Raw genomic sequence first — 11,588 nt, forward strand, 5'->3', positions numbered from 1 at the left:
TGTTTTAAACAAAGAGGCATGGCCCTTTTTGTTTTATTCTCATTAGGGGCAAATAGTTTTTATCATGCTCTTTCTCTTGTAGATTAACTTCTTCACTTTATATTTCAGAGATTTCACTGGTGACTAAAACGTGACTCATTCTCTTTGCCTTTCCTAAACTTTAGTCAGCTAAGTTGTGACATTGTGATTTATAATAAGAAATATGTATTTGGTCTTGGATCCTTTTCAGACAAGAGCTCCTAAAACCCTTAGAATTTTTTAAGTGATAACTGTGATGACGGTGTCTTTTGTTATGTTAATGAGTTACTTTGGAAAAACCTTTGGATAATCTAAGAATGAATGTTGGTTGCTAGGAGGCCCAATCAGGTGATTAGAGGGTTGGAATTTTTAGTCCCACCCCTCCTGGGTGGGGAGAGGGACTCAGATATTGCGTTAAAATCACCAGGGGCCAATGATTTTAATCAGTCATACCTATGTAATGGAGCCTTCTCCAAATGTCAAAGGACAGGATTCAGAGAGCTTCGAGGTTGGTGAATACATGGAGATTTGGGGAGAGTTGTATCCTCAGAGAGCATGAAAGCTTTGCTCTCCTTCCCACACATCTTGCCATATGTATCTCTTCCATCTGGCTGATGCTGTCTCCAGGTAGATACTGTCAGAATGGAGTTGAATTCTAGAACATCCAGCTAGTGTCCAACAATTGATCGGTGGTGTGGGGGAGAAAACCACACATTGGAACTGATAACGGAATCATACTAGTCCAATCATTAAAGACCCACTTGAAACACCTTTCATTCTCCTTATATCACTCTCCCTTGTAAGTTTGTTTCGAGGTTTATATTCTGTGAAAAAGTTCACTCACCATTCAAATGTAATGATTTATAGAGTGCTCAGTGTATTTGCAAAGTATTGGCTAGAAATGTCTAATCATCAGTGGGGAGGTGGAGGGGAAGAAAGTGAATTAGATTTATTGCATGCCCTTGAACTGCATTACATGGTTTGTTCAAAAACTAGAACCTTACACAGAGCATGATGATATAAGGTGGTAGGAATAAATGTCACCAGCCTCCAATACCATCTTTAGTGAAATTTCATTTCTGGTAGGAAACTGTTTACATTAGAACAAGAACAAAATCATCTCAGCTTTTCAAATGTTCACATGCCTGACCTATGTTTGTCACATACTGTTGGTTAATGTTTTAGTACAGGGCAAAGGTTCCTGGTCTGAGCCTTAGGGGTCCTGAGTTCTGATCTCAATGGATTCTAAGTAGGAGAGTTGCTTGGTGTGCTGTGTCACTGCCTAGAACACACTGTCCTGATTGATGATGAACTCTTTTATATGGAAGATGCAAAACTCTTTTCATGTTCTTGGTAACATGAGATGTTTTTCTCTGGCTGACCATTATTCCTTTTACCTCTTGTAGTAAGAAGTACTCATTATGATGCTCTGATGTGTGACTAAATCGTCTGGTAAATATTATTGGAATAATATATATTTTCAGTTGTAACAAAAGCAATTGTAATCCAGATGCAGTTGGAAAATCTCTTCCTCTTAAGAACAAGGTAAGGTGGATCCAATCCCCCATTCTCTAGATTCTGAAGGACAAATACTCTCTTTACTACATTGTGGGGCTTATATTCTCAAGTTTCTTAACTCTGAGTTTTGTTTATGGTAAATTATTTCAGTCTAGAAATGGCCTTGACATCTCATATGCACTGTACCTGACTCATACAGATAGGATGCACTGCCTGATTAGTTAATTTCCCCAAGGACAATATGTTTGAGGGTAGGAGACTTTATTAAAGTTTCAGAAGGTAAAGAGATTTCTATCAAGCCCCCCAAACAAACAAAATAAGTCATAAATTTACTGTTAGACATCTCTGATAAGCAAAGTGGATAATGAGCCAAGTTGATAGGGATGAAGCTCCAGAATGAAATATGTTTTCCTCTGGTTGAACACTATTCATCTGACCTCTTGTAGTAAGAAGTAGCCATTCTATGCATGACTAAATCGACAGGTAAATATCATTGGAATCATCTAGAATCAAAGTGTGTGGGCTAGAACAAAGGCTTTACCATTGCTATGAATCATGAAGTGACCTTCCTGTCTCTGGGTTTCAGTTTCTTCATGAGTGAAATGAAGACACCAAAGGCACCTATCTTCTAAGATTTTTTCGAAGAGGTAATTATTTCAGTTCATATAAGTTGCTTAGAATAACCTAACATACAGCATGTGATCAATAACTGTTACTATTTAATTAATTATATTTGAAGGCCTTCAACCATTTCCAAGCTCATAACAATATGGCTTGGTCTTTGTCCCTTCCTTTCTCTCAGCATCATCTTCTTCACTCCCCTGTTAAACTCCTATGTATATTTTTATCATTTCGTAATTCTTATTTAAGTTTTTATGATGTTATTTAATAAATTGTCAGATGACCCTCACTTTCGTGGTCTTAGCTATATATAACTAGTAGCCTTCTTTTGGTGTTACTGCTCCAAGTGGCTTATCAAGGCATTTTCCTGAACTAGGACATATTCCTCTGTAAAAGGAACTCTAGAAGCAAGTGACTTTACAGATAAATATGTATATTGCTTTCAGAATTCCACACATGTACATGTGTGTGCATAATATCCTTAAGTTATGGAATATATTTTGATCCAATCTAGCTGCACCCTTTTGAAGGTGGCACTCTACTAGGTCATCATACTTTAATTATGAGAGGCTGACTTTTGTTCAAGGTCAGTTGCTGAGTAAGTGCAGAAGAAAGATTTTAACCAGACTCTGACTATTCCCCAAAGCCAGAGCTCCTTCTACTCTCCCTAGGCAATTCTTTTGTGTGATCTCACTTAATCCTCACCAGTCTCAAGAGAGTGGTACTATTGTTATCACTTTTTACAAATAAAGACACTAAGACTTTGAGAGGTTAAGTGAATTGACCAAGATCATGCAGCTAGTAAATGTCAGAGCCCAAGTCAGACAGTGTGCCTTTTGCAGATCTACTTTTTAACAATTATGCTGTATTAACTCCAACCCCAAAACAAAAGGGAGTCAGGTAGACAGAGCGGAGGATCTAGGCTGAATATATAGTTAGGATGATTTGTTCTAGTAGGAGCTACTTAAAGCTGCTGTTAAAAGAAAAACAATTTCCTAAAGGAATTCTATGAGATCCCTTCGGAATGCTAGCAATTCAGTCAAACTTAGCTTATGAAACACTGAACTAAAAGGCATTTGTCTCCTAGCGTTAGCCTTCCAGTTGGTTCATAAGACGCAAAAAAAAAAAAAAAAAATGTTAATGTTAAATCCAAGCAGGAAAAAAAAAAAAAAAAAACAAAAAACCTACTTATTTTAAGAGGAAAAATATATAAGAGCTCTACTCTAGGATACTGTTGATATAAAGAAAACCAGGAGGACTAGACAGGCAGGCTTTTGACAAAAATCACAGCTGAAGACAGAGCTTGATAGTTTCCAGCATAAAAAAAGATAAAAGAATTCAGAGATCATTCTGAGTGTGTGTGTGTGTGTGTGTGTGTGTGTGTGTGTGCGCGCGCGCGCGCGCGCCGGCATGTGTCTACTTGTCTTAATAAGCTTCCCCTGCCGCCCAACTCTTCACCCCCATCTAGTTGGTGACTCGAAGCCTTCAGATGAAAGCTCAGTATGTGAGGACTACTAGTTGGCATTCTCTGCAGGAGACTAGCCTCACACAGGGGTGACCCTGTGATGCAGGAAAGGCTATTTAATGCCCTGGCGAAGTGGTTGAGGGACCAAGATTTTATTATGCTTCCGGGATCAGAGTGGTGATCCAGCATCCCTGATTTAGAGCCACTTAGGGCTCCAACAGCTCCACCCCGGAGTTCAAGAGGAAAATATTCCTGCATGGTCTCTGCCTGATCTGAAAAAGGCACAGCTTCCCGATGTTCCGCCTGGGAGAATGGTTCAGTCTTTAGAAATTGCCAGAGAAGCCTGTCCATCTGCTGGGATGCCTGGCTTTCTGGAACGGACGAGAAGGAGTTAGACTTTTAATCGGAGTAACTTGAGGATTTTCTGTTTGTAACTAAAAACCGCCGCTTAATTCAAAATAAAAAAGACACATGCTGTGGCAGGTAGACACTGGGAAAATCCGTGTGACGAAGTATGATCTAAAAATTCCTCATTTAATTTCCTCCGGGAAAGAGTAAATATTTTCTCTTTGGTACTGGGGCAGTCGACTCGAGTGATCTGCCTTCAAAAGAAGGTGCGTTCGAGAGGTGGGTTAGTGGGAACAAAACGGGGAGGAATTAGCCCAGGATTTGGATTGCTCCCGGCCAACCAGAAGCTGCTCCAGTTAACTCTCAGGAGGAGAGTTTCCACCGTTGCCACCCCCTCCAGACCCTTCTTCCTCCTCCGCTCCCGCCCTAGGACCCAAGGCGCGCCGCGCCCCGCCCCACCAACCCGGAATTCTCCACCCCCCCAGCGTCCTGCCCCGCTACTCTCTTCGTTGAAGATGGGAGGCTGCAACATCACCGCCGAAAAATCCCTGCGGAGCGAGCCACTGGATTCAGCGTCTGGGGACAAGCGCTTTTTGAACCCTGGCGAGGCTGCGTGGTGACCAAGAAATGCGAGGCCGGACCGAGAGGGCGATCGTAAAGCCGCCGGCTAGAGGCAGCCCCGAGGGCTCCCCTCCCCGCGCGCTCGCCGCGCCTGTGTCTGCTCCGTATTGGCTAGCGTGGTTCCGGGGGCGGAGCCACGGGAAGCACCTCCCACTCGGGGGCCCCTGGATCCCGCGAGCGCCTCACCCGCGGAGTTCTAGAGCTGGGCTCCGTCTGCGACTCGGTCCTGCAGCGCCTCTAGGCTGCAGGTCGGTGCTCCAACCACCTGCTCGGCGCTGCGTCCTGGGAAGCGGGGAAGAGAGAGGAGGGAGGGGGGGGGGCGCTGGTGGGGGGAGGAGGAGGAGGAGAGAGGAAGCTTACACACGCCTTCCAGTCCCTCCACTCAGAGCAGCCCTGAGACCGCTGCCGTCGCCGCTGCTTTCGCTGCTACGGCTCTGCCACCTGAGGAGACCGCCTGGACTCGCCGCCCCTGTGGCCACCCCCGGCGATTCCTGCCTAGCACCGGGCTTTTTATGCACACTGCCACTACCATTATTATTATTATTCCGAGAGGGAGAACAACAGACCAGCCTGAAAGAACCACGTACACCTTTCTGAAATAGTCAAGTGTCTCCTAGGAAGAGAGGGTCGTCGGTCCCGGGAGAAGGAGCCACTGGGGCCAAGGGCAGGTGTTGAAGGGGAGGAAGGAAGAGTTGGGGCACTGCGTGGTGGAAAGTTGCTTGCGGCGGAGAGCCGAAGGTCCAGCGCCACAGCCCAGGGGGGGCGGTGTGCCTGGGAGAAGCCGCTGCCCCCTGCGTTGGGACCTGCGAGCTCGCGGGCAGCGCGGGGCCGGGACGACGCCCCCTCCTGCGGCGCGGACGCTGTCGGTGGCCCCCAAAGAGGACGAGGAGGAGGAATATGGCATCGAAGGCGGGCCCCTCCTGCCGTCTAGTCTTCTGCCTCTTGATCTCCGCCGCTGTCCTCCGGCCAGGTGAGCGGGGGCCTGGGAGCAGCCCAGGCCAACGTGGAACGGGGGTAATTTCCTGAGTCTGCGGCGCAGGCCTCGCACCTCCGGGGCTGTGAGCCGGGGCGAGTGGGGGCGGTGCGGGCACACATCTGGCCCTGGGTTCAGTCACCTGTGCCTCACGTTTGGGCTCGGCCGGCTGGCTCAAGTTTGGGCAGGGACTGGGGGCCTTGGGTAAATCTCCAGGAACTTTGGGTGCTGCCGGGGTTCGGGCTCCAGGGGCCCACGGGCAGTATTCGTCTGGTTCTCTCCCCGTTCCCCCCCCCCCTCCCCCGCCCTTGCAGCTCCCGCCTAGGCGGCGAGCCCTTGCCCTCTGACAATTCCTCCAGTCTTTGGATATCAAAGTACACGTCACTGCGCTCCGGGCAGTTTTCCTTTCGCTTAGCTTTCCGAGAAATAACTGTCTGCACTTTTTGGGGGATAAATCCCCTGGTAACTTCCCCTCGGTAAGAGGTGAAGAAGGGGTAGGAGGGGTAGAAGAGAAAGGGAGGACTTTAATCACTCCTTTTTAGAAAAACCTCCCGTAGCTTAAACCGTGGTTTGAAGCCCCCTCCCCCATTGTCTGGGTGGGTAATGAGTGCAGGGGTGGTGGCAGGCAAAGGACGCAGCCTGAACTGGACTTGGCAGCCAGGGTTGTGAGACCTTAGTGAGTGGCTTGTGGATTTTACAGGACCTGTGATTCAACCTCAGTTTTCAGTAATGTACTGAGGCTCAGAAGCAAGAAACTCAAAATCCCCAATAACTAAAATATCTAGCCGGGAATCCCTTTCCTACCCTGGGGACGGCCCCTGTGGCTGTCATCCTGAGACCCACCGGTCAGCTGACGCCAGTTGGTCCCTAACAGGGCATTCTGTATGTTCGCCGTCACTTGATAGAGCAGCAGGTTCATTTGCTCGCTAGACTCGAGTAATTTTTGGAATTGTTTTCTCCCTTTGAAGTTTTATCTCCAGCCCTTCATAGACATTTGCAAGTAAAAACTCCTACTTCCCCCCCCCTTTTTTTTTTCGGCTTCTGTTTGTTCTTTTACCCTTTTCTTTAGTTTTTAGCAAAGAAAGACTCACTACCTTTCCGCGTTTTTAATTTCTGAACATCCCTTCAGTTACCAAGCTGAGGCCAAAAAAAAAAAAAAAAAAAAAAAAAAAATGTTTGGAAGCCTCCGGGTCTTTTCCAGGGAAAGAGGGAAAGTGAGGCTGGGGCTGGAGCCAGAAGATCACAAGTGTTTGTGAACTGCTGCTGCTGTGTCGGCTTCCTGGTGGTGGTGCGGAGGAGGGGGGTGGGTGCCCTCGCCCGATCTCTATTATAAAGTTACATTTCTGGGTGAGGTCCTGAGCTCACCTGCAGTTCTGAGGCTAGAGAGAACAATCTGCGCCTCATCTCTAGCTCCGGGGCGGGGCGTGTGAAGCGCGAGTTGAACGGGATTTGAAGCTGGTGGGTTGGGGTAAGCACACCCGGGACGTGGCCAGGGGAGAGCCACCTGACTTTGGCACATTGTGGATTTCACTTTTTCCTGATCCCACCCATTGTCCGATGTAGGAAGGAAGGGCACTCACTCTGGGGCCGAGGGGCGAGGAGGGTGGACGAGGGTGAGGTAAGTTAGTAAAATGCAAAGACCCACCCTCCCCGCGGTTGGTTTTCAGATTAACCCTCTGCCTAGTTGGAGAGTTGCAGTCTCACCACACCAATTCCCCGGGAGCACACGCACATGCCCAGTTTCCTTTTCCGTGCGGTCGCTCTGGAGTCAGTTTTCAGTCGGGCCACCTCCGAGAACAGGTTTTCCCTCGTATTTAGCTGCTAAAAAGGGAGCGGTTCCGCTTTCAGACTTCCTTCTCGGAGATTCTTTTGGAGCCGCAAGCTCGCGTTTGCAGCCGGTTCCCAGCGGCGCGCTTTCGGTGAGCTGGATGCATTCTAGCCGCGCCGCCAACCTCGGCTGATCTGAGGGTCAGAAACCTCAGACCCTCAGATCAGTGGTTTGCTTGGATTTATTGGGTTGGCATATGTGCAGAATTCTCGGTGTCAGTGTGTTTAAAAGAAAGGTTTGTGGCACTAACAGCGCCTCGTCCAGACTCGGGACGCAAGTCCTGGAAGGCAAGTGCGCCTCCTTCGGAGCCCTCTGCATAGCTGCGCCCGTTGGGGATACGTGCCAATGGCCAGGCTGGCTTAATCCAAGAGACCAACTGACTTACCCGCCTGCAACCCTTCATTTCGGGAGCACTTTTAGTAGTGTGTGTTGAGACCTAGAGAACAAAAATTCGCGCCTGTGGAACTGTTCCTGCAGGTCTTTTGGGCTGTAGTCGCTACATAGTCATTGATACGTTCTGGGCATGGCCTGTCACCTGTTTTGAAGGGAGGGGGACAGTATGTATGAACCACAGAAACTGAATTCAGAGATGAAGGCAATGAAGTAAGTGCTGAGCATCCGAGGAAGCAAGAATCTCATTATCCTTGTAGAAAGAGCGTCAGCCTGTGGTGACATTTTGTATTGCTTTTTTAAAAAAATGCTTTCCTTGATTACTTACAACAAGGAGGTACAGTTAACTGTTTCTAGTCTTGCTTGGATCTTTGGTGTGCACCCTTCTCAGGAATTTTTCTTAATTTCTTACTGATACAAGGTTAATTCTAAGACATAAGCACACTTAAGTTTTTCCCCCAGAGTGGGGTATTACGTTCTCAAGGCATTGTTTATCTCAGTAGGCCTTGGGGAAAGCATCAACTTAAATAATGTCTTTGCAGACTGCCTGATGTGGGACTATTAAAATTTATTAATTTAAAAATGGCAAACTGCTTAGTAGCCAGTAAATATTGCTTTTTCCTTGATGATTTATTTAATCCAATAGCAATTTACAACTTAATGGGATACTATTTTCAGTAAACTGCTTTCCTAGGCTTGGCTCAGCATCATTCACCTTTGGGCACTTGAGCAAGTTATTTCACATATTTGGACTTCAACTCTCTCATATGTAAGTAAAACGGTGGACTAAGGATCTACTCTCTGGGATCTCTTTAGCTCAAAACTGTTTCTAATGACCTAAGGTAAAATGCTGATTTGATCAAGGCAGAGTCATTATCCACAAAACAGATGAACATAAGGGAAGGTAAACAAAAATAATATAAAAACAGGTAGGGGGACAAAACAGAAGAGTCTCATAAATATGGAGAACAAACTGAGGGTTACTGGAGGGGTTGTGGGAGGGGGGATGAGCTAAATGGGTCAGGGGCGTTAAGGAATCTACTCCTGAAATCATGGATTCACTATATGCTAACTAATTTGGATGTAAATTTTAAAAAATTAAAAATTAAAAAAAAAAAAAAAACTGTTTCTAATGACCTAAGGTAAAATGCTGATTTGGTCAAGGCAGAGTCATTACCCACTTGTATTTTTCTAATGCTTTCAGACAGACTGAATGGATACAGTTCATATAAATTGTGTTGCTAGAAAATGTCAGTGGTACCCAATTTAGAAATTTCCATCTCTTTTCCTACATGTTTAAACCCATTATAACACCTTGTGCTTATTCTTCCAGGCCTGAAGAGGGCTATTAAAAAAAAAAAAAAAAAAGAAGTGTGATAGAGAGGATTTAGTCTCCTACTATCCTGGGAAAAGAGAGATTTTTAGGTCTCAGAAAACGCCATTAGTATAACCCATATGTCCTGGAAGACTGCCTCTATTTAAACTGCATATGTGGTTCCTAGAATGAAATGTTAAGTGATCGTTGATGCTATTATGTTCATGTGACAAAGCCTTATATGTACATCCTTAAGATGCCCCTAAAATAATTGATTTGCAAGGTGGTTTTAAGTGCGCTATGGAAGGAAGTAGAAAATAGTAATGCTTTCCTGTGGTTTTAAAATCTATAGAAATCCAAAATATTTTCATGACACAAATTCAAACTTTGACTTTTTAGAAAATTCAATTTAGCTTATCTTTTTAAATAGAATTTTGGAAGAGAATGCTTGTTTGCTGTTAACTTATTAAAGAGAAGAAAATCAATAAAAGTCTACTTTAATAGTCTTAAGTGTTACCAGAAATTATATTTTTATTGGAGTCAGCACTCAAATGTTCAGTTTTCAGTTATGTCATATAGGAATGTTCTGACTTTGGGAAAGCTATTTTCCTCCTCCTTCTTATTTCCCATCTGTAAGTTTTTCTGTCTTTGTAATGCATGGTTCTGATTTTGGTGAGATTAGTAATTCCCTTGCTCAGCATTTGAATTTTTCAACTAAAGCATGTTATATTATATTAACATGCTATATGACATTATATTATTAATAGAAAAACACTCTTTAATTTATTACATTTAATTATCACTTTGACCATTTTAAAACTTAGTTTTTATTTTTTATCTTAGGGGAGGGGGAGGGACAGAGAGAGAGACAGAGGGAGAGAATCTTAAGCAGACTCTGTGCTGATGGCAGAGCCCCATGTGGGGCTCTGTCTCACCGTTGTGAGATCATGACCTGAGCAGAAATCAAGAGTGGGGCACTTAACCAACTGAGCTGCCCAGGCGACCCATACACCATTTTTTAAAAATCAGGCAAAAATGTCTCTTTTTATTTCTTTTTTCTCCATTTTCTTTTTCTCAAGTTTTCAGGTCACTAAACATAGGCCTTTGTAAAATTGATCACTAAGTTGTTAACATTACTTGGTGTAAGAAGTTAGTATTTTGTCATACAGTATCTTAGATACTTTATAATTACCTTGTTTTATATTCTTAAACACACTTCTTTCTCTTCTAGTCATTTATTTAGCATAAAATATCACCAAAGGCTTCTCACTCTCTGAAGCTGTTAACTCAAGCAGTCACAGATATGTATATTACCAATTATGCAAGAGAGCAACATAGGTGCAACTATGATAAAATAGTGTGTATACACAGAAACTTGAATTTAACTTCTCAGAGTGTCAACTTTATTCTTCATTGTTAGGTTTTAACAAAGGCCCATTTCATTTTTTACACATGAATGTATGTGGTATATTAAGAAATGAGCTAACTCACTGGAATATTAAAGTTTTCTTAAGAGTGGTGGGTATGACGTAACATTCATCTATGTATTTACTCTTGGATATAAGAGCCCCTTCTTATGTTCAATAAGAAATGAAAAAAGACTGGAAAAATGTTCATTTGAATTTCTCATTACTTTTTTTTTTTTTAATTAGGGCAGAATTTCCCCTATGGAGAATAAAGTCAAGACTAAAATATATGTTTTATATTTAAGAAGAGGATATTATATGCTATTTGATAAGGTTAAATCCTACAGTTATTACAAGTATCCTTACACTGTACAAAGTATTATATATTTGGAGTTACTTATATTGCCATTCAGCTAATTTCTCTGTTTAATTAACAGGATTTATATGCTTCCTCTCACCTTATTACTAGATGTAATATCATATATATTTCAACTAGGACTAGTTCCAAATATGCTGTGGTATTCAGTAATTGTTTTATGGTAACCTATTATCATAGTCCATTACTGTAGTGTATTTTCCAAGAATGAAATTAGCTTTTAGTGCTTACTCTCTTATTTATCCAGTCAGTTCTCAATTATCCATTCCATTCAAGGGGAAATCAGTCCAATCCAAAACAGTTTGTAATCAAAGGATTACTTAATTCGACTTTGAATTGACGTATTTCAATGAACATGCCTGTGTCTGATCTTCTAAGAATTCATAGCATTGCAACATAATGAAACTAAACTGGGAGAATAGATTAATCAGAAATCAGACTGCTGTCCAGCTTCTCTGGCTTGTTAGGCCCCCTGTCCTCCCCCCTTTTCCCGCTAAAACTCTCTCCTCTATTACTCTGTGAGCAATACATCCCGGTATATCCACAACAGTCCTGGTTTATCCTGATGTCCTGATTCAGTTATTAATGGGACCTTACTTCACCTTGAGAAGTGCAGTTTGGATGACAAATTATATGGTCACTATGAGTATTAATGACTTGCCTGTTAATATGTCTTAGACTACTTAACTGTAAGTACTCTCATGCTGAC

The 11,588-nt window shown here is 43.6% G+C and overlaps 1 protein-coding gene and 1 long non-coding RNA gene across 3 annotated transcripts in view; both read left to right on the forward strand.

The window, feature by feature from the left end:
- Nucleotides 1-714: 714 nt before the first annotated feature.
- Nucleotides 715-2,184, forward strand: LOC123576099. Its single transcript, XR_006701161.1, has 3 exons — nucleotides 715-817; nucleotides 1,425-1,563; nucleotides 2,123-2,184. It is a non-coding gene; the product is annotated as an uncharacterized LOC123576099 (long non-coding RNA).
- Nucleotides 2,185-4,588: 2,404 nt separating this feature from the next.
- The window catches only part of ALCAM (activated leukocyte cell adhesion molecule), a 215,760-nt gene continuing 208,760 nt past the window's right edge, over nucleotides 4,589-11,588 (forward strand). For both annotated transcript variants that reach the window (XM_045501887.1, XM_045501888.1), the window contains exon 1: nucleotides 4,589-5,561. In XM_045501887.1, the coding sequence (XP_045357843.1) occupies nucleotides 5,489-5,561 (73 nt within the window). In that variant the 5' untranslated portion in view covers nucleotides 4,589-5,488. The remainder of the gene's footprint in view (nucleotides 5,562-11,588) is intronic.

Source organism: Leopardus geoffroyi, chromosome C2, assembly GCF_018350155.1.
Source record: "Leopardus geoffroyi isolate Oge1 chromosome C2, O.geoffroyi_Oge1_pat1.0, whole genome shotgun sequence".
NCBI classification, from domain to species: domain Eukaryota; kingdom Metazoa; phylum Chordata; class Mammalia; order Carnivora; family Felidae; genus Leopardus; species Leopardus geoffroyi.